At 34.8% G+C, this 24112-nt stretch overlaps 3 protein-coding genes across 7 annotated transcripts; 1 reads left to right on the top strand and 2 right to left on the bottom strand.

Annotated features, from left to right (window-relative positions):
• Positions 1-2739: 2739 nt before the first annotated feature.
• Positions 2740-8981, bottom strand: LOC119992613 (2-methoxy-6-polyprenyl-1,4-benzoquinol methylase, mitochondrial). 2 transcript variants are annotated; one of them, XM_038839397.1, is made up of 9 exons: positions 8822-8981; positions 8424-8519; positions 8002-8128; positions 7852-7913; positions 6975-7133; positions 6715-6859; positions 4455-4526; positions 3854-3962; positions 2740-3018 (listed from the first exon to the last, which is right to left on the bottom strand). In XM_038839397.1, the coding sequence occupies exons 2-9, from the start codon at positions 8515-8517 to the stop codon at positions 2917-2919; spliced, it is 870 nt and encodes a 289-aa protein (XP_038695325.1). In that variant the 5' UTR covers positions 8518-8519; positions 8822-8981; the 3' UTR covers positions 2740-2916. The 2 variants fall into 2 exon arrangements, with proteins under 2 accessions (XP_038695325.1, XP_038695326.1); XM_038839398.1 differs by having other exon boundaries at positions 8794-8948.
• Positions 8982-14518: 5537 nt separating this feature from the next.
• LOC119993779 lies at positions 14519-20213 on the bottom strand. 4 transcript variants are annotated; one of them, XM_038841004.1, is made up of 4 exons: positions 17306-20213; positions 16427-16509; positions 15776-15954; positions 14519-15673 (listed from the first exon to the last, which is right to left on the bottom strand). In XM_038841004.1, exons 3-4 carry the CDS (start codon positions 15942-15944, stop codon positions 15054-15056), a joined length of 789 nt encoding a protein of 262 aa, XP_038696932.1. In that variant the 5' UTR covers positions 15945-15954; positions 16427-16509; positions 17306-20213; the 3' UTR covers positions 14519-15053. The 4 variants fall into 4 exon arrangements, with proteins under 4 accessions (XP_038696932.1, XP_038696933.1, XP_038696934.1 ...); XM_038841005.1 differs by lacking the exon at positions 16427-16509; XM_038841006.1 differs by having other exon boundaries at positions 14519-14850; positions 15275-15673; positions 15776-20205.
• LOC119992742 lies at positions 19733-22840 on the top strand. Its single transcript, XM_038839536.1, has 7 exons — positions 19733-19797; positions 20610-20699; positions 20813-21136; positions 21192-21308; positions 21427-21794; positions 21897-22291; positions 22361-22840. The coding sequence occupies exons 1-7, from the start codon at positions 19733-19735 to the stop codon at positions 22838-22840; spliced, it is 1839 nt and encodes a 612-aa protein (XP_038695464.1).
• Positions 22841-24112: the final 1272 nt, after the last annotated feature.

Raw genomic sequence — 24112 nt, forward strand, 5'->3', positions numbered from 1 at the left:
TATATATAAACAGTGTTATAGGCAGATATATACATATATAAGTCTATATATATAGTTGTATATATATGTGTGTGTGTGTGTGGTACGAAAGTCAAAGTAATAGTTATATATATAGATATATATATGTATGTGTGTATATATATATGCAAAAGTCCAACGTAATAGTTATACGTATAGATATATATGTATATGTATATAAGTGTCTGACATTAATAAATGATCTTTGTATTGATATTTCATGTATGCAGCCCAACTTTCCTCTGAAGTCTTCAAAATACGGCATTCGTGAAGCTTATCAGTAACTTTTCACTTCTATAAAAGGACCAGACACTGAGACAAAAAGAGAGGAGTCTCTCTGGAGAAAGCAAAGAGCAAGAGAAGAAAAAATATCAGAGAGTGAGTTAGAATCATAGAGAGAGTTCTGGAGTTTCATTTTCTCTTTTACAGCAATTCTATCACATATTCTTTCTAGAATTTTGTGAGATAAATTGTTGGTTATGTAACCTAGTATGAGGAACTAATCCTCTTACTAGGGTGATGATGGATCCACTCTATTATGTTTAAATAAATTTGGTTTGATTAATTGTTAGTTTATTCATGCTATGTCAAGTGTTAATTAGCTATTCTTTATTGATAATTAAATCCTGATGGTTAGCTATCATCTAGGGTTGATTACCATGATGCAACTTGAGACATATGCCCATGTCCAATTTGAGACCAGCTTCTTGCAGGTGACACCGGAGTTACTTAGACATAAATGTCATATGCTAGGATCTCTGTGATCGCTACATAAGTTACCATAGGTCCTAATGCATTTTTTATTGTCCTAGCCAATCCATATGCCCATGAATGGTTGCAGTTGAGAATAGACGTGGTAAGTCAGATGCCCATGACTATTACATAAATTAGGGGACTTGATCTTTGACATGCATGAATGAAATGAGAATTATTGGCTAAATAATTTAAATACAATAGAGTTGGTGAAATCGGATCCCTAGTGTTTGTCTAGTTGTGTTAATCTTTATTCATTTTGTTTCTACTGATAATTACGAAGAGTTGGAATTGCACATATTTAATATTCAGTCCTTGTGGGTACGACACTCGTATTTACCACTTCTATGCTACAATTGATTCGTGCACTTACGAGTATAATTTGGGTTTGAAATCGCTATATTTTTAATAGGTCTTAAATTTCATATCAGTGACCATGGTATAGAAATAGAGAATGATGGTGATTCAACAATATTAAGAGAAGCACTGCTTAGAATACAAAAGTTAGAGGCAGTAATTGATGGTGCAAACTTATTAATCTCCCACTTTTCATCTTCAGATTGACGTCGTGCAAGCCTAGCCTTGCATTGGTTCTTTGAATAAGCATGATGATTAATGGGAGACTTTGATCTTCCACAAGTAAATAGCAAATACTTGTGATTCCCATTGTTGTCATGTGTGATAGACCTCCTTTTAACAGAAAAGCCATTGACTAATCCATACTCCTTGTAGAAGTTGTACATATCATCAACTGAATCAAATATCATTCCGTTCATCGGAACATTAGAGGAAACAGCCTTGACAAAGCCATCTATGTTGTCCACTTGACCTACATTATAGTTAAGATCACAACCTTCCATATTATCCCTTTCATCACTACAAATATATATTAATAACTAATTACATTACAGCATACACAATGCAATAACCAGTTTATTTACATTAAGTCCTGTATACATTTATTGAACAATTACATTATGCTGGTTAATTACATTGCTCAATGCGCTAGTGTAATTAATCACTCCATATGACAATAACCTGCAATCAAATCTGCTTGAACCGCATTACGCTTCTAATTTCATAAAAAAGCACATCACGGAATCAATTTAACCCAAGTAAAAAATGAAATTAAGTTGAACATTGTACCTATAACAAACTACAACAAAAACACACAAACCTGTCAGATCTAGGAAAACCAAACATTGAAAGATGTCTACCTTGAGTGAATCGAATTGTACGTCTATTAGAACTCCCTGCAACTTTTCAACCGAACCAGCTTGGACAAATGTCTGACAGAATACCCAGAATATGCAGCTTCGAACCCAAAAGAACGGCTGAAATCGTATATGATATCCTAATCTCGAGATCATGCACTTTTTACCTGAAGACAAGCTCTCGTTTGGGATATGCAAAAACCAACCCTTTTTATTCCAAAGATTCTCTTCAGCTCTCGTTCGGGATATGCAAAAACAAATCCTTTTTATTTCAAAGATTCCTCTTATGAATTCCCTGATAACCTCTATAGTAAATGGAATCTACATAACTGCGATCAATCAAATCTTGGAAAACCCTACCCTATCATTAGTCCGAAGTGTGAATATGCTCTGCCATTATCTTGATGACGTGGATTGTTATTAATAATTTATTATTATATACGTGACAAAGAATTGGACCAAATTAGCCCTTATAATTTCTGATATGGAGAAAATGAACCTTCAAACTTTATATTGGTCAAATAAGCCTTTAAAATTTCCAAAGCTGCATATAGAGAACTTGCAAAAAAACAGAAAACACAAATAAAGAACAATGAAAACCTATCATAAATAACTTCACTACTTCAAAGAATTACATTCGCAATAATTCATACCAATTTGGTATCAAAACTCCTTAAGTAACTTCCATACCAGCTCCAATGAGTAACTTCTTGTCACGTGGTGCAAGATACCGAGCAAACAAAGAATGTCAAACGGACAAATTCAATTTGAAGCTAATGAAATTATTGGATGCATGAAAGATAATTACCACATCAACAGATAATTACCGGTGGCAACAAGTTTATTAGTATTCATTAAATCTAAGCAAAAGAATATAAAATCTTGTGTGGAAAAGGCTGCCCATGAAAACAGAGACCTCACAAGCTTATCTTCAAATTTTCAGCCCTGAATGAATGGCAACCACTCCCCCAACAAGATTTTCGTATTCGACTTTCTGAAACCCTGCATCTGCAATCATTGAAGCGAATTTCTCCTGCATTCATCAATAAACAAAAATAGTTACAAAATGCTTTCATACATAATAAATACAGAAGTCTCAGTCAGGTTCAATACTCTACTGCTTTATGAACTAGGGATCATGGAACCAAAATTTAATTGCAGGGGAAGCAATCGATATATCACCACCAATGTGACAAAATCACGTTTACCATGACTACATAAATATATTAGTTCTTTGAATAAACCTAGAGCATCAATACAGCAAATTCTAAGAGCTTGTATATCTTCTACATTTTTATAATGTCTATATATCTTCAAATAAGTATTAAATAAGCATTAGCATTAAACCACACTAACATTCTTTTGTCTGAGACATGATATAGCAAATTAGGGACTAGCATCGGTTGTTTAACTCTTCAAATAAAACTGCTACTTTATCAACATAACAATCGGGGATAACTTCATCTTTGATGTCCTCGGTCACTATTAATGATGAAATGCAGCCCTCTATAAGAAAAACTAAAAAGAAAAGAAAAGAAAAACAATTGCAAGATATACAGAGGCTCATAATTCTTTTTGTCTCTCTTTTCCCTAAACAGAAGAGCATATATTAAGAAGCATTTCGCAAAGAAAGGATAGAAGATGAGTCTGGACTACACACAGCCTCAATAAAGCACCAAGATTATTGCCCATACTCCCCTATATCTTTCTGTTTAAGACCACGCAAGCAATATCATAAGATTACATTTTTTCTAAAGCCTTCGCCAACAGGAGGAGGGCTGCAGCCCAAGCAAAACCCGAGTTCAGGTAATTGCAGAATGTGATTGAATAATCTGTTTTAGTGAGACCACATATAAGACAAAATATACCTGAGAAGGAAAACGACGGATACTTTCAACTAAATATTGATAAGATTCTCGATCACCTGCAACAAGCTCTCCTAGCGCTGGAATTACCGAAAATGAATAATAATCATACCTACACAGAAAGAACAGGAAACCCTCATGAGCTCATACAAAAAGCTAAATGGAAGTAATTAATTACAGAAAGTTAAAAATGAAAGACAGCAAGAATCCATGTAGAATATTTTTCAATAGTATAATGGCATATTCGTTGATGAATGAAGATCATTTATCAGAAACGCATGTCTGAACCACCATGAGCTCATACAAAAAACTACTAACAGAAACTTCAATTAAGCGAAACAAAAACAGTAGAAAATCTGTTTTATTAACTCTTGGAACTAATAAGACAAACAAGGGGATTATAAGTTTTAAAAATTTTATCGAAGCCAGGTTGGTTATCATATATATCTTCTAATAGGTTAGACTAGCTGATATATTCGGAAATCAAAATTTAATTGACCATTAAAGAACAATATCAACTTCATAATAACGCTATACTAATAAAAATTTTCTTCTTAGTGTTCGCACCATCATATGCTAGCAGATGAGAGGGCAAGATACTCACAAATCCTTAAATACAGGAACTTCCACATGGCTAAGTTCCAGGCAAAGGAATCTTCCTCCTCTTTTTAGCACCCTATCCAACAAAACCATTGAAGCTATCACAATAAGTATCAACATGTTAAGAGAAAACATCCAAAAGTTTAAGAATTAAGATACTATGGAAAAAGCTAAGAGAAGTTGCAGGTGTTGGTCATTAATGCTATGAGTTTATCCACAACTCATAAGTTCGACCGAGAGTGTCATGCAATAAGTAGGTCAGTCTAATGACAATCCCTAGCTCAGTCTATTATAGGAAAAGGAAAAGGGGACATCAAATAGATAGGATTCAGAAATAACCATAGTTCACTTAAAAAATGATTCAATTCAAAGAGCTATGCATGATGACAACTACGAGTCTACGATGTATCCAATAGACTTTGAGACGGTTAGATGTAATTATGTAAACCTGTGAAATAAAAAGCTTAGTATGAAAAAGTTAAAAAAAGAAGCTAAAGCATGAACATTCATGAGAGAAAATATCGAAAAGCTAAAGATACTAATTAGCAAAAGCTAAGGACACTCTTGCAGTTGTTAGTCACTAATGCACTGACCCTAGCTGCATCACAAAAATTGACTGAAAAGTGTAAGATAAAGACAGAGAGTTCCAAGCAATGTTTCTCACTGCATGACATGGATAAGTAAACTAGGGCGATAGTGACATGCACTAGCATAATATTAATATATGATGGAAAAAAGTAGCATACAGTGGATAAGCTTCAGGTTGAACTTTATCAAAAACAAAAAAGCTTCAGGTTGAACCATGATCAGCCGAGATATCTGAGTATGACAATGGAAACATAGAGGAATATGTATGATATCAAATAGTATTAGGGCTGGTGAGAGGAAGTGGAAGAGTACATGTGAAGCTTTGTATGACTGAATAGGGTAAATTCAACAAGTTCGAGAGGCAACAAAGAAACAAACAAAGTAGTACAACTGAGAATGTTGTGCTATACTTGTGGCTGCACAAGAAGGTTTAGGATATGATATAGGGTCAGGGTAGAACCAATAAAAGGTAAGACATTATTAAAATCGTCGAACTCAGTTTTGGCATGTATATCGATGAAATGTTGGCGCATTTGTGGGGAAAAGTGAGAAAATTCAAGCACAAGTGCATGAATCCCTGACTAAATTAATCATTAATACACATATCTTTGCTTATAAAGATATCTTCCAGAATTCCAATGCATTTCAAAAATTGTCAGCTTTAGATTGTTTACTGTATGATGCTGGAAGATCTCTGATCTCTAATCTCACAAAGAAGACATGCCCAATAATTTTTTGTTGCTTGACAAAACTGCTAAGATCACCCCTAGAGGTGTAAATGAGCAGAGCGAGCTTGGCTTCTCCATGCCTGGCTCGGCCCATTTAGTAAAAGAGCTCTAGTTGAGTGCCTTGGTTAGTTTAGGATCACCTGCGAGATTCTATAGTAAATGGGATCTAAGTTGCCCCTAGCTCAACTTGTTTACAAACAAGCCTCGCCCTAACGCCCTTGTAGAAATGCAGCTCACTGGCGACCTGTTCGTTTACACCCCCAGGAGTTTTACCTGTCATCAAATCTTTAATTTCCCACTGTTCATCTATAGAAGTTCTGTTCTTAGCTGCATACCTCATATTATATTCCTATCATTTCAAAGGTAGAAAATGAAGACCATTTACAAAATAAGATATCAAGGTTTTCAATGCTTTGGGCTGATGGATTAAAATGTCTTTCTTGCTTACTTGCCTTAGTCATGGTAGTTTCCCAGTCATATAGCTAAAATTTCAGATCAAATTCTTCATATTTCTCCTCCCTAAACACCACATATATAGAGCCAACAGTCTAAAAGAATTATCAAAAAAGAATGTCTTAGTTTTGGGAGTCTTCCTCTTGAAAGCCTCAACTATTTTCTGATAATCTTCTAATCTATTATTGCCGCAACTGGTAAACTCTCTCAAAAAGAAAATAAACGAGACTCCATGATCCAGTAATAGAGGGCATACCATTAGAAATCAAGAATATCTGCATCATTCTACTTTAACACTTATAAGCAATTAAGCTGTTAAAGAAAAGGAGCTTGTGCCCTGCTGGTACACAACTCCTTACATTTGCAAGAAAGTTTAAGGTTTGATTCCCTCTCACTCAAAAATTAAGGATATTACCCCGTAACTTAAGAAGAAAAAAATAGAAGCATTTAAGCTGTAAAAGAAGTTGATTACAGGCCACATAGTTACAAGTTTACCTATAAGCTTCAGCAAGAACTTTTTCTATGTGTGTCACATTCCTTATTCCAAAAGCGATTGTATAGCCATCCATTGACAAATCTTCAAAACTCAACGCTTCAGCATCGCCCTCCACCCATGTAAGAGACTTCTCCTCCCCAAGACCTAGAAGTAGCATAATTACATCAATTTGTGAAAATAATAAGCATGGATAACCAGTAGGAATCTCATATAAATCCTCAATCTGGGAAGTCTATGATACATCTTCCATTAGTCTTACCTCTCTCTACAGCCCGGTTTTTCCCTACATTTAGCATGTTTGGGTTGATATCGCATACGTATATTCGAGTTTCATCCTGTAAATAATCATCAAAAGTACTCTGCCTCACTCTACGTCTGATACTGGTTATGGTTTCTAAGATCCTGAAAGCAACATCCCCTGCAAAGTAATATTTTAAACTCCAATCTAAATTTAGTTTTACATACCAAAACAATCAAGGGTGACTAAACTAAAGTTTCACATAGCATAACTCCTTTTCAGATTAGAGATATGCTGATGCTGAAACCAAGTTGCATTCACATAAAATGATCGCCAAAGAAGAATATGTAACTTTTCTACTTTGAAAAAACTGCACACTTTACCTGAGTTTAGAAAAAGTACTTTAAATAAACTTCTTAAAACTCCATACTCTGAACATCTACACTATGCCAATATTACTTTGAAAGTTCTAACATTATGTTCCAAATAAGTGTCATGAATGGTTGGCAGACAATTTTGGCATAACAGGCATTTTCCATCTTACGATTATTATTGATTCTTACCCAGAAATTTTTCTCTTCTTCTTTCCCAAAGTTTCTGGAACCTTTTATTATAGAATTAACCAGACAATAAAAAAAGACAAAAAAAACCATATTTTTACAGTTGAATAATTTTACCACGTAGACCTTTAACACAGTGATATATTTAACAAGAAAGGGGCAAAGTTTTTAATTCCAACAAAAGCAGCACCATATGAAGTGCTGGATAGTTTTCTTTATCTTAAATGAAACCTTCACTCCTGCTCTCAATGTTCTTACAGCTTGCTCTTCCCATAGTTCTGTTGCACCAAATTAAGCTTTTATACTAATATAATATACAACTGAGCAAGGGTACAGACCTGTCCCGCCAGCCACGTCAAGATGTTTCATTCCTGGGAATGGATTCAGCTTGGAAACCAGCCTGAAATAGTTTCCAGATAGGAATGAGAAGCCAAAGAGAGATCTGCTGAATATGATAGTCAATTAAAAGGGGAACCAAAGAATATAACCTGTCCTTCCATAATCTATGTAGTCCTCCACTCATCACATCATTCATCAGATCATAGTTTGAGGCGACATTGCTGAAGACATTACTGACCATCCTAGTCTTCTCTTCTTCTCGTACTTCCCTATACCCTGAAAATGTAATTGCATTTATAAACATTGAAATATCATGGAACAATGGACCACCAGGTAATATTTAATGCACGAATGTCTTTTGCTTGGTTAAGTATGCGGGACAAACAACTTCTGTAAATCTACAGCTAGTTTAATTTTCACTCTTATAGCAGGCACCCCTTTTACGCAAATGGAAGGTAACAAAAAGAGCTTACCGTCAGTTGAGAATCATTTGAAAACTAACCCTAATCATATAATCTGTAAAAAATTAAGACATAAAACCTCAAAAAAGAGGAGGATTTTGGAGACGTACCAAAGCTTGTAGCATGTGAATGAAGTAGAGAAGCCGATGAACGTATAGGTGAGATATCGCTCCTCAACTTCCTGGAAGCCAATCTCAACGCCATTGCTATATAAACAACAAATGAACAAAAACAAAGCAATCAGTCACTTCTCTCTACATCGAGAATATAACAACAAGCAGTTGGAGGGATTACACGAGACTGATAAACTGATGAAAAATTACATTCAAAAAACTAAATAAATTTGATATGCAGGCAGCGTAGGAATTTCATCAAACACTTGGTGGGCACATCAGAGAGATCACATAAATTTCAATACGAAATATCAGAAATAAAAAAGTGAATTAAGCGTGAATGCGACGAAGAGCGAGCATTGAATACATGGCGAGAAGGTGGAACAAGAAATCACCGAATTTTACTGGATGCCGTCCAAGGCCAGATTTCTAAGCGAATAAGGCAGTAATCGCCAATGAAGAAGAAGAAAATAAGAACCAGAAAAAACACACAATAATACGTCGATTTTGTTTTTCCTTTTTATAGCTAAATATATTTTTTTTTCCTTATACACGTGTTTTCATTTTCCTTCTGAAACTGTTTTTGCTGCTAATTTAGGCCTTTAACAAAGTATCACGCCCCATACCACGCCACGCTTCGTTTCCGTGCCACGCTGTTCCCTTCCTCGTCTCTTCTCTGGTGCTGTTCTGACTTTGCGAAGAATAATGCTTGAGACCCAAAAAAGTGATCTCAAATGACCCTATTTAATTTGAAGTGTTGGATGTAAAGTGGACTCTACATATGTGTTTTTAATCAATTGTTATTTTAAAGCTACATAAATTTGGGGGATTTTTGGAGGTCAAACTTTGAGGGTCTCTAACATTGTCCTTCAGGTAAACCATAAATTATCCTTTGCAAACCCTAAAATAAGAAACAATTGATATTATTTTTGTATAAAGGAAGTTCTCTTAATCCAACGGCTATTGCTTTAGGGTCTATTACTCCTGATTCTAACTGAGAGAACGAGGAATCATGGCCTATTACTCCAGAAATCAAGACCCATGTGCTTCAATTGATGACAACAGTAGCCCTCGAACTCCCAAAAGTGGTGTATTTGAGCCATTTACTCCTGGTCCTAATCATTTGACGTTGGCCCCATTTTGCGAGAATTATTTTGACAAATCAACAATTAATGGTGCATCTGCAATGAAGAGATGTATGATTCAGTCTACGAAAATCTTTTGGAAGTTACTGTTACCAAGCAGGCTTGAGTTTGACTTGGGATTGTGCAGGCCGAGCCTTGAGTTTTGATGCTCAATGATTCTCCTATTATTTGTTGCTGAGAGCATGGCATAGCGCTAGCAGCTAATTTGGGATACACATTATTGGGGTAAAATTGTAAGATTAGGGCTTTAAGTTTGTGGATCAATATGGACATGGAAATATATTTTTGATATTTGACAAATTATTTAATTTTTTATTTTAAGGATGAAAGTTGATACACATTTATAGTTGGAGAAATTAGGGGAAAGGACAATATGGTAGTGATATATTCAAGGAAGGATAAAGCGGGAAAAACATTAGAAAAAATTACATTTGTATTGTGTTGACAAAAATACTCCTAAAGAGACGTTACCTTCTTCACGAAGCTTCTATCGTCAGAAACAAAACCGAAAAAAGCGTGATTTTACGCCTACATTCCGTCGTCGTCATCACCGCCGCTCCTGCGACCGTCGATCCATGCAACCATCGACTACATTTTTACTTCATTATCAACCAAAGAAGTTATAGTCCGATTTGTCTAGTTCTGTTTCTCTCAAAAATAGATAAACTACTCACAAGCAAATCAACCTTTGTACCTCTCTTCGGACAGCTACAAATGGAGAAACCAACCAAAAAGCGCAAACAAAGGGCAGTAAAGAGTAAGTAAATTGTATTATATATGTTGATTTAGGGTTTGGTTGTAAGTTGTAACTCAACACAAAAAGCTAATCCATTAGTAATTATATATGTTCTTTTTGATAATCCATATGATGATTTTGCTTCTTCTTGTTCATATAGTTATTTATTTATATTCATATAGCCATTCAAGTTTTCATGATTTTACTTGCTTATTTTCAATATCTTAAAAAATTTGCATATTATATCTATCATATAGTATCTGTCAAAATTCTCATTTAATATACTGCTAATTTGGTTGATTTTATGGTTGTCTCTGGGAATTGAAAGTCTATTTCATATATTAAGCAAAAAATTTCTTCAGTACAAAGTTCTTATTTGGTTGATTTTATGGTTGTTTCAGGGAATTGACATATACTATATGACGGATACAATATGCAGATTTTTTACTAAAAGTAAATTACTAGGGCTCATGATGGAGACTAAGCCCAGTCAGATGTTAATTTGGTTGATTTTATGGTTATTTCTGGGAATTGAAAGCCTATTTCATAATTAAGCCAAAAATTTCTTCAGTACAAAGTTCTTATTTAGGTTTGCATATAATATATGTTTGCACATAAAACATCTATTCAATTGTATCTGTGTCCTTTTTCAGAAAGAGACCCAAAGGCTAGAAAGATACAAGAAATTGCAATGGAACTAGGTCTAAATTACAATGTACAATACAGATCAAACTTCCACGCATTAAAGAGAGTGATCAATGACTTTGAATTGGGGACTAATCAAAAGAATGAGCTGAAGAAGACAGTTTTCTGGAATTTGTTCAAGCCATTCATCAATGATGATCATCCTAAGAAAATCATCAAATCAAACACAACTGTTCTGAGGATCCTTCAATCGTATGATATGAAACTGAAGAAATTTGTTGTTGGGGGAAAGAAGATGATGATAAGCAAAAGGGATATACAGCTAATATTTGGTTTGTCATCGAGTCAAGAAGAAATGAACATTAATAGAAAGCCAAGAGAAGCAAAATAGAAATCTGAATTCATAAAGAGGAGATTCAAAAACTTAAAGAAATTGAAAGTTTCAAAGTTGAAGAAAGCATACATTTCTTGTTACAAGGGGAATTCGAAACAAGATGCACAAAATGAGAAGACATAATATTGTCGATCTATGCATGCCACTACCTATTGTTCCCAACCACTAGAACGCAAATATCTTGGAACATTGTTCATTATGTTGAAGACTTTGCGAAGATGAGAAGACATAATTGGCCACAACAATCCAAAAAGCACTACTTAAATCAATACAAAAGAATGCTGAAAAATTACACACCATCAATGGCTGCACAATTGCATTATTGGTAAGTAAAAACTAACCTTACTAGTACTGTTATAAAAGTAATATTTCAATAAACTTGTAAATTTTGATATTCTTTATTTTGTAGTATTGGTTATGTGAGCACTCAACATTGATAAAGCCAAAGAAGAAAGTTGCAATACTAAGGTTCATTAAATGGGACATCTCAAAGCTGGATAAAGTTGTGAGAACAAATTGTCTTACTAAGATATATGGGAAAAAGGTTTGTAATTAAATCTGTCATGAAGTTATATGCATTACTTCGAAATATTATATTTCTTAGACAATTATATCTATTCTCACTGAAATGTTAGCTATCTGAGGTAAATGTTATATGTTTTCATTGAAATGTTAACTAACTAATGCAAATGTTATCTGTTTTAATTGAAATGTTAGCTGTCTAATGAAAATGTTATCTGTTTTCCTTAATATGAAGATAAATGAAAAAGAACTCACACCAACAACAAATGAAATAGAGATGCTGAAAATTAAGAAATTAAGTTTGCAAGAAGAGAAATTTGAAGAATAAGGTGAAAATTCATAATACGAAGAACAAGAAGATGAAAATTTAGAAAAAGAAAAAGAAGATGAAGAAAAGACAAACAAACAGATGAGGTAGATAATGAACTAGAAGAAGAAGAAGAGGCAGACAAAGAAGAAAAAAGTGAAGAAGAAGATAATAATACTGAAGAGGAAGAAAATGATGGAAATAGTACAAGTAATTCAGAGGAATATGATTATGTGTATGATACAGAACATATAGAACTTGTGAAAAAAATGGATCAAATAGAGAGTATAGAAAACAAGATGAAAAAGAATGAGAGAATAATTATTGAACTACAAAATAAAGTTGAAGCTACAAAAAGGGAGAACGAAGAAGCTGCTGCAAAAATGGATATCCTAAAAGAAGAAAATGAAGTGCTGAAAAAAGAGAATCAATCTCAAAGACATCAAAAGTACTCTTCATATGAAGAAACAGATAATTCAAAGATTGAAAAATGTGTACAGATAGGAAAAATTTTGAAAGTTTGAAGCAAATTATGATTCAACTCGCACAATTAATTGAGAGCTACAAAACTGACTACGAGCAGAAATTCAAAGATGTCCTTAATGCAATGGCACAGATTGTGAAGAGAGGTGAAAAATATAAAGAAGCAGAAATACCAAAACCGACTACAGGTCGATGATTATAAATATAAAACATAAAGAAAGGTCAAAGAAATTGGATCCTGCCTACACATATGCAATGGAGTCGAAAAATGAAAAGCAAAATGTTGGAAGAAAAAGGAACATGCCTGAACAGAAAACTGAAAAGAATGAAGATGATGATTTTGTTGATGTAGGCGATGCTCCCAACCAAATCAAGACAAAAAAGTTGAAAATGACTTTTACTACAAAAACAAAAAGAATGCAAGTGTACAAGAATCTCTCTGAGGAAGACAAGGAAAAACTGAAACAGATATACAAGCATGAAGGAGATAGGTACGAATAACTTAATCGACATTGATTTTTCTATATAATGAATCATATAATATTTTGCTAAACAGATAAAATTTTTACTGACAGCGCAATCGTATAGGGTGGTAAAGGGCCTTATTCAACAACAACCTTCAAAGACATTATAGAACTGATTGAAGAGAAAAAAATTTCTAGTGGGGTAAGTTAACAGATCATATTTTTGATAAGTACAATGTCCTAACTATCATTATCCAATATAAATTCTTTTATACTCACGTGTTTTATTCATTCCAGATAATAGATTCAATTTCAGAAATCTTGATGTCAAGACAGCCAGATCGATCTAAAGTTCTCATATGGAAGTATCATGATGGTGTATCACATGTCTTCAACAGCCTGTGTTTGGTAACATATAACAAATTCAAAATATTATTGAATTCTATGTTACTTCATATTTTATACTGCTATATTGATAATCTTGTAGCATCTGGTGAATACCAAGAACGAAAGATTGTTGGATATGCAAGTGGACAAGATCTTTTATGAAAAGAAAGCAGATTGCAGATACTTGATCTTCCCCCTGAATTGCAACAATAACCATTGGACATTATTGGTGTATGACACAGAAGAAGAAGAATGGATACATCATAATTCATTATCCCCCAAAACCTCATCAACAACTGATCATTACCTGAAATATACAGAGCAAATGATCATATTTGTTTTGATACATTAAAAAATTTAGCTGTTTAATATTATATCTGTCCAAAAACTCATAACATTGTATCATTTGTTATTTACCAGATATCCCACATCGTGGAAAGGTTTTCAACCCACAAAAATACATTAGAAAAGCCAATCATTTAAGGACTGACCCCAAGACAAGTAGATAACATGTACAATATCCATTTAAATCCATAATTAGAATTTAAACAAACATAATAGAATAGCTTTATAATCCACTTAATAAATTTGAACTTTTTGTCTCAGCCTTCATTGTGGTGCTACATACTATTACATCCTCAAACAAATGATGACCCACCAAGAAATCAAGGGAAAACTTACCAACTACATTTGAGATCAGATGTCATTCATGACTTGCTCAATGACGACAAAGGGACTTGAACATTGGAGTCTTATGAAATAAGGACAATTGATTTTGATTGAAAGTACCATGTGTTGTAAAAACAACTTAGTAGCTCATATATATTTCAATCCTTTTTTAAAAAACAGTGTGTATATATATATATATATATATATATTCTATGTTAATTCCAGTTCAAAATGAGACACTTATATTGAAAACAATGACATCAATGTGAAACATAATATTATCTATTTCATGAAAATTATATTTGTTTCACCATAAAATTATCTGTTCAACATAACTCTATCAATTAAATGCCATTAAAATGCCAAATCAAACATCAAATAACAAAAAAAAAATGATAAAAAAATTGTCAAAAAGAAATATTATCTGTTTATGAAAATAGACAAATCTGAGATTCAGATTGCAGCATTACAACTCTTCCTATTATGGTTACCTAACTTCCCACATCTGGTACACCAATCTTCTTGGGAATAATCTCACCAACAGATGGAGTTCTTTTCTTCGTAGGTCTACCACGTTGTTTCCTCGTATAAGGTGGAATCACTAGAACATCTCCTTCACTAAAGTCTTCTTTCTATATTGTCATAACTGGAGTGATCGACCTTGAATAACATCTGACATAAGAAGAAGCATATTAATACTCTTCAACAAAATTATAAGGATCTTTTCCACTCTTAGATATTGCAGCAAGTGCGTGAGAACAAGGGAAGCAATTTATCTGCCATCTCCCACATGAACATTCCCATTTTGCAACACTAACAACTTCACGAGGAGATGAATGAACTTCAAACACATCAACACTTGAAGAACTAACAGCTCAAGCACAACTCTCCCATAAAGATTCTTGGATTTTTTTCTCCATCAAAGGACATAAAAAAGTAGTCCATGTAGAAGAATCTTCCCTTCTAAAAGACAATTGATTCATGAGCTTCAATCGAATCATATCTATCATATTTGTTATTGGCAATGAACAAAACTCATATATTTGAGAATTAAAAGACTCAGCAGCATTTAAAGACATCTCACCATACCGCTTACCCATAAAGTAAGCATTCGCCCAGTTACAAGCAGGAGCTTCATCTATAAAACTAACAACGCGATCACCACCCATAGATAAAAGTTCTTGCAAGCGATCATGGAATACAATCTTACTCGAAACATAAACACATTGTTTAAACTTCTTCACAATCATCTCCCTAAAAGAAGCATGATGTCCTTTCAACTTCTCTTTAAGATTCCTATTTAAATGATTAAGGCAATAAGCATGATCTGCTGTTGGAAAAACATTTCTAACACCTTGAAGGAGCCCATAATTTTGATCTGAAATGAAAATTATTCTTCTACTTACGTCAATAATTTTTCTAAGCAACCTGAGAAACCAGGTCCAGTTATCTTCATCCTCTACGACAACAACTGCAAAAGCAACCACAAATAAACCTGCACAACAGAACAGATGATAAAAATGAAACATATAGCATTTTAATGAACAAATATAATCTGAATAGGTTTTAAACAAATGAGATAAATTTATAACTATACCTTTTTCAGCATCTTTTGAAGTAGTTGAAAGTAGATTTCCCTTGTAACGACTTTTCAAAAATGAGCCATCAAGAAATAAGATGGGGCTACCGAAATTGAAACTGGAAATCGTCGCATCAAATGCAATAAAACATCTCTTAAAGCAACCACTTGTCTCATCAAACTCCATCTCCAAACAGCTACCAGGGTTAGACTTATTAGCTTCATCAATGTAAAATCGTAGCAAATCAAAAGAATACTTATGCTCTCCAAATTTCATATCCTTCACCTTCTCAACAGCATACCATGCTTTGTGGTAGCTAATGTCTAATCCATAATCAGATTTAATCTCATTGATAACATCAACTGGGCGAAGTCATGAAGCATTAGAAACTCGATTACCACATGTATGCACATTATTCAAAAATCTATTATAAAAGAAACCATTTGATTTTTCTATGGACACATGAACTCTCCATTCACAACTTTTCAGATACCTTTGCTTGCACTCAGCTGTCACTCTATCCTTGTCATTTTTTATAAATTTATATTTAAATCCAACTTTAACCCCAAATTTAGACAATGCATTACGAAAATCATTAACACCACCAATAAAACATTGACCTACGTGGCTGATTGCAGTAGCCCAAGAAGAAGTTAGTAAAGCCTTACCTCCAATAGAACCAAAAGCCGAAATACAATCAGCATTTGAAACTTCTTGCTCAATATTATCACTTCTTCTCTCAACAACTGCACTAATTGAACCAATGTCCACAGAGCCACTTCCTTTCAAATTACTAACATCCGAACAACTAATTTGCTTGTCAAAAATATCTATATAACTCAATGAAATGTTACTAGCAATGAACAACATATTCCTAAGATCTTCATCATTATCAAGCAAACACTGAGAATGAATACATCTCTAACATCCAAAAAACTCCACTCACAACAAACAAAATCCACCAAATTATTGAAAGTCAACCCACGATTCATTGTCATCATAGCACTAAGCGAACCAAAATTAAACATTAGAATAGAAGGGCTTAACATTATGATTCCCTAATTCCTTTTCAAGAAGAAAAATATTAAACCTAAATAAAACAGATAATATATGTTAAAACATATATATTATGAACAGATCACAAAATCAAACAGATTACACAAACTACATAACATATAAACATATAGAATTTCAAAAGATCATAACCATAACAAATATCACAAGAATTCTATCTATATTATACTTAAATGACTATCGAAAACCATTGTAAATCAAACACAAAATCAAAGAATAATGCAAAACATAAAGAAAATCAAAGAATAAATGAATTACAAACCAAAACCAAAAGAATAATGTAGATCAAAACACAGATCAAGTAAAACCATAACAATCAAATCACAACATCTATATAAATCAAACAAAGAAATTCCAACTAAACTTACCTAAGTGATACGAAACCAATATCAAACATGGATAAGATCTAAAACAACTAGGATCGCAAGCTCAATCATAATAGAAATTCGAAACCGATGGAAGATTCAACTTACAAGATCAATTACGTGGAAAAAATGGAAAGAAGAAGATTCCCTGAGTTCCAGTCGCACAAAAGAAGAAGTATAATAACTTTAATGATTAATTCAAAATTCTAATTAAGTAAACGGAGGTTATTTTAGTCATTAAAAAAATTAGGGAAAGAGTTTTTCCTTTTTGGAATATCAATTTAAACTACATGAAGTTAATGGAATAAAAATTTAAAGAATGTCCTTATTGGAACAAAACACTTCCAGACCTTGATAAAGAAAAAATAAGGCCTTCTGTCTTTCTTTCACTTGTCCTTGAGAATGTTCTTCAGCTTTTGAGTATATGCATCTTCTTGCTCAGGAGTAATCATTGTACCGTTAATTCAACAATACTCTTACATGTTTAAATGGCTTCTAGCCGTTGTAATATCTTCTAAGCAATAAATAATATTTTTGGGAAATTTTATCTACACACCATAAAAACACTATCTTTGTACCACTTTTAAATTTTTTTTAGTTTACATAAATATCCTTGTATACAATGACATATTAATCCTTAAACTAAAACTTTAAAATAAATAATTTGTATATATTTAATTAGAGACTACCAAGTTTACACCAGAATTCTCCAAAAGGGAACAAATTACAATGTGCGGCTCATGGTTTTGATGAATGATAATTTCACATGAATTTTAGAAAAGAAATTGCCCAAATGTTGTCTCAATGACTGAAACACATTTCTTTACTCTCCATACGATTTGTACCAACAAGCAATAGCCTGTCATCGTAAACATCTATATAGCCATATGCATCTCATCGTAGTTCCGAAGAAGTGATTCACTGGACGATGCACCGGGATCCAATGGCTTGTGGCAACAGACCACCACTTTCCATTTTAACCTTGTTGCATCCCTAAGCACTCCCTCTAGCCATTCCAACTGTTTTCTACCAATTGCACCATTGAACATAACAAACCTTTTCTCAAGCCCCACAAGTCCCTCGGGACTATTCTTTTCTTGGAATTAGGGTTCTTTTCGCTAAGAAATCACAAGGTATTCAGTGTATTTGGATGGTCTTGAGGCCAACCAATGACACTAATATCATAGCCATCTAGTAAAACAAATATGTAATTTGAAAAAGGTGAAAAATCATAATAGACACCCATCTTCACTCAATCGAGACTACATAACACAAAACACAAAAACAAACCCAAAAGACAGATTCTCCTGAAAACCTGAGCAATTTTGCAAATCGTGTAGTGCCCATCAGCACCTCAGCCATGTATGCCTGGCAGAAGGAACACAAAATAGAGAATCGTCACTAGTATTTGAAATCTGCAGCAACCCATCTCTGTATTTTATTTTTCTCTTAAGTCTAAGACTGTTCAGTGTACGAACCATGGTTTTATAGGAGAATTTTAGTAAAGGAGATAGCGAAAAGGAAAGAAACCATAACGTATACAGATCTTAAATGTGTCGATTGGTGTGAACTATAGGAGAAGTTTTTGGTTAGGGTCATGCTATTAACACCCCCATTTTTATTGTTTAAACCCCTATTGAAAAGACACATAAAAGGTTCTAGGTAGTCTAAAACAAAAAAATCTACGCTTCTAGACTTGTTCCCACGTTCAAAACGACATCACAAGATGCAGACAAGGTTGGGCAACTTGGGGAGGAGTTGTGTTGGATAACGTGATTTTCTTGTCTTATTTTAAAGATTCATTGATCTATGTGTTTGTAGGGTCCATCAAACCAACCAATAACTTCATTTTTCTTTTTCTTTTTTTTGACGATTGTGGATTGTTCCTTCCTGTAACTAAAATATATCTGCAGCCATGTGATGTGAGTGAGTCACTGGTTCACACTTTGCTTCGCCTTCAACTGGTCATGTAACCCATGACAATGAATTCAACAGTATCACTCTACATAAAGTCTTTCCAAAAAGGAGAATAATGTTTGGGAAAGGAAAATCTTTCCAGCAAAGTCTAATTCAAGAGTACGAGAAGGGGGTCACCCCTCGCCTCATTCGTTCTCCTAGCGACAAATACCCCCCAAATGTCCAGATTGGGAAGGGGGTTCAATTATCAATTATTCTTCACTCTACATAGAGTCTCTAATGCCTTGACTAACTGAATCAAGCACCGACCTTCGCTCTCATAGTCTTTGTAGCTTTATCACTACTCCTCTTGCAAGTGCTATTTACTTTCTAGCTTGAAGACTTGTGAATCGTCCGGGTTCATTTAAAATCGCTGATCCACATTCAGACCCAAAACCCAAACCCAAAAGCTCTATCCAGTGCCCACTCTCCACTTCCAGATCCAGAGACTTCCCAATCGTGTTCTTCGCCGACCGACACCTGCAGTGCCGCCACCGACGCTCCTGCTCAGCTCTATTTGTCACCGTGGTCAACTCAGACTCTCAGCTCTGTTCATTCGAAGTCCAAGGAAGAGAGAAGATGAGGACTAAGGAGGAGATAATAGCCGGATATGGTAGAGGAAAGACCAGAGTCGAAGAGATGAGGTGAGAGAGAGTTAGGGAAGAGATAAGGTGAGAGAGAAAAAAAGATGAGTTACAGATGAGATAAGGTTAGAGAGATAGGAGTTCGCGTGTGTGTGAGCCATGGGGTGTGCTTCTAGTGTTCTTTGAGTCATTATCTTTTTCTTTTTTTGTATTTTTTCCCAATCAAACATGTATTTGGGCCTATTGTTATTAGATATTTAAGTCCATATTCAAACATATATTTTTGTCTTTGGTACAAATGTTGTTGGGTACGGGGACTATCTTATTGCGGTATTGCCCTCATTTCATGGCATCAAGTGAGCTTTGTCACTTCTGTGCGTGGATTTATGTACTATTGGATGAGTGACACATAGTCTATATAACCAGTCGGGCCTCCCCTTTTGCTTGTAATCACCCTTCTCCCATTTGAGGTTGAGAAAAGATAGATCATCTGAAATTATGGAGTGAAGAGCTAAGATTGTCAAGTGATTCTAGTGATAAGCTAAATATATCAATTTTATTTTTTTAATAATTATTTTGATTAATTGCATATATTAAAGTGAATTTGTATTGTTGGCAGGATGATATTGATATAAATGAAATAAAACAAGAAGAACCTGATCTTGTAAATGAAGGTGAAGAAGACATTGAAGCGGATGTTACAAATGATTTTTCCACCGATATGATATGCTACATAATTAAATTAATACATGCTATATTTTGTTAATTTCTAACAAATTAATACATTCTCAAGTATTCAATTCGTGTCAATCGTTAATTGAATGGGTGCAGAATATTGGACGTAATTTGGGTTTTGTTATTGTTACTAAAAGGTCAGAGATTGATGGATTCGGGAGGAGACACAAATTATTGTTACAATGTGATCGTGGTGGCACCTACAATAGTAAGAAAACATCCACAAGGTTAATTGGCACAAAAAAACGAGATTGTCCATTCAAAGTGAAAGGGATGAAACTGAAGACAGATGATGATTGGATGGTAAGAGTACTATGTGGAGTGCATAACCATTCCGCAGTATTATATATGGAGGGCATTCTTATGTCGGTAAGCTTTCTGCTACTGAAAATGAAATATTGGTAGATATGTCAAAGAATTTGGTGAAGCCACAAAACATCTTATACACGTTAAAGAATAGGGATCCGAACAACGTGTCCACCATTAAAACTATATACAATGCACGCCAGAAGTTTCGAACTGCAGAGAAAGTTGGTAAATCCCAAATGCAACAACTCATGTCATGCATACACCATTACGAGTATGTTTTCTTTCGTCGAAGCAATGCTCAGGCTAATAAACTTGAAGAATTATTCTTTGCACATCCAAACTCGTTAGAACTATTGTGTGCATTCCCACATGTGCTACTGATGGATGCATATTACATATAAAACTAACAGGTTCAGGATGCCTCTATTTGAGATTGTGGGCGTGACTTCAATGAAGATGACATTTTGCGTAGGATTTGTTTTCTTGCAATCAGAAAAAGGAGGACAATTATACTTAGGCACTGAATTGTTTGCGGTCAACAATGGATGAATCAACTTTTCCAAGAGTTATTGTCACTGATAGAGATTTGGCATTAATGAGGTCATGTGCCTAGTTATTTCCTGAGTCGATGAAACTGCTTTGTAGATGGCACATCGACAAAGTTGTTATAGCCCACTGTAAAAAATCATTTCGAGACAAGGAATCCTGGGCTTCATTCTACTCCATGTGGCACACATTAATAGAATCGGAAACCAAGAATGCGTATATGTACAATTTATTTGATCTTCAGATAATTTTACAAAATTACTCCAAAGTCCTGCATTATATTAAAGATGTATGGTTGACCCCATATAAGGAGATGTTCATATCCGCCTGGACAGACACCTATATGCACTTCGACAACCTAACCACTAACAGAGCCAAGAGTCAGCATTCGAAGTTGAAACGATACTTGGGCACACCTCAATCAAACTTGGAGTCAGCAATGTCATCTATGCATCAGCTCATCCAAGGTCAGTTCACAACAATATAAGCTAGTTTGGAGAAAAGCAAAAATATTATCCAACATTGATTCAAAACAGGCCTATTCTGAGAATTACGTGCTTTTGTCTCAGTGGATGCATTGAATTTGATTTGGTTGGAATTTGAATGGTCTAAAGTTGTTGGAGAAGACATCTACTCTTGCAGATATAAACTTCGTACGAGTAATGGATTGTCATGTGCGCAAGAGCTTGCAATATACACGAATGAAGATCATCCTATACCACTTTCTTGCATTGATAAGTTTTGGAAAAAACTTGACTTATTGCCAAGTGTTTCACCTGTCAATGATGAAATCAATTGTAGTGTCGAGCTACAAATGTTCACAGAACAGTTTAAACATCAATCAAGGCCTAGTAAAGTCAGTCTATTAACGAAGTTGAGGGAGATAATTAACCCATCAATAACTGCTCTTCTTCAACCAGTTGTTAAGACAAATATTCGTGGACGCCCCTCCTCAAAGAAGAAAGTAAACAAATCAAATCGTTGTAATTAGTACGCATTCAATAATGTTCAGCACGATTTGAATCATTCTCAGGATCCATGTAAACACAATTGTTCATCAATTCACCCCTCCTCAAAGAAGAAAGTAGACAGATCTACTAGTGGTGATGCATCTGCATTCGAGTTCGTTCAGCAAGATTTTTGTTATTCTCAAGAGCCAGGTAGACACAGTTGTTCATCTCTTTACAACACTCCACCACTTCCTACGCAAAGGATTTCAAGATCGAGGTCAACTGCCCATGAGTATGTATATCTTAGTCAGTTCCCACCTATATTGCATCATTATATTATGTTCGTAAAAGATGTAAGAGCTTATGGAAATTATAGCTTTCGGGCTATTGCTGGATTACTTGGTTTTGGAGATGATGCATGGGTAAACGTCCCACAAAACTTGATTGACGAGTTGTTGACATTCTTGTCAGAGTATGTTGATTTATTTGGTGGTTATGATGGGGCATGTTCGATTTACAACTCATTGAACTTCTGGGAATCAGATAAACCAACACCACTTTAGAACTGGATGACAATGCCAGACATAGGTCACTTGATTGCTTCAAGGTACAATGTCATATTACATCTTCTTAGTTCTGAACAGTGCTTGACATTTTTGTCACTGCGATCAATGCCTCCACCACTGCATGAATGTCACGCCCCTCTCTCCTAAGGTATACCGAAGTGTACCTAAACCCATAACAACGTGACCGGCAGGGGACCCCATCCCCCGAACCAACCCTTAATCCAATATACCTAAATCAACATATAAAATATATAAAATAGTAACAACTCCTGAAATATAACATGGGCATAGTCTCTCCAGAATACCACATATATACACCTATCGAAAACATCAGAGTATCTATACAACAGCGGAAATAAGAAGACTTATCTACCCGAGATCAAACTGAGCAAATAAGTAACATATATACAACTACAAAACCCCAAATCCTCAAAACTTGCTAAAGAAACAGCTCGAGGCTACACACCAGCTCATGCGTCCCGCCGCTGACCAGCATCACCTAAATCCAACTCACCTGAAAGGGAAACAAGAAGAGGGGTGAGCCAAGAAGCTCAGTAGGGCATAGAAAGGAAACACCGATATAAAAAAAAAAAGAAATTCAGGGATATGACGCATAATATGCAGCACAACAAATATACAATCATTGGCAATTCACCCAAGTAATATGGTAGCCGATAAGGCTAGACATCACCGTAACCACAAACACTAGTCTCCGGTAATCCATAATCCATAATCCATAATCCCCTGTGATGCACCTCACCTCAGACGGTCTACAGGTACGTACCCAGTTTACTGTATAATCCATCATAATCCAATATATTGGGCTCCTATATGGGCCCCACAGTGTACCTCAACCTCCTCCAATCACCCCACTCCCAAAGACGTACCAACAATGATAATCAACATAGAATACGTATAAATTATACAAACAGGTCGTATTTCCACCCCTGGAAACCGACAGATTCATAATATAATAAGAGTCCGTGAAACCGGAACCCTAGAATCACACGCAAGATACATAGAAAACCCCTACCTGAAAATCAGAAACCGAATACCCCGCACGAGTCCCCAATAAACCCCTAACTCTGAAAGTCAACCTGCTTCAAATCTCAACCGGGATCACCATCTACATCGAAAAACACATTATACGAAAAAACAGGTAAAATACGTTCGGTCAACTATGGTCAACGGTCAAAGTCAACAGTCAACGGACAAACCGGATCAAATGGGTCAAAACCGGGTCAAACCGGGTGAAATGGGGCAAACCGG

The sequence above is a fragment of the Tripterygium wilfordii genome, chromosome 23 (genome assembly GCF_013401445.1).
Source record: "Tripterygium wilfordii isolate XIE 37 chromosome 23, ASM1340144v1, whole genome shotgun sequence".
NCBI lineage: Eukaryota > Viridiplantae > Streptophyta > Magnoliopsida > Celastrales > Celastraceae > Tripterygium > Tripterygium wilfordii.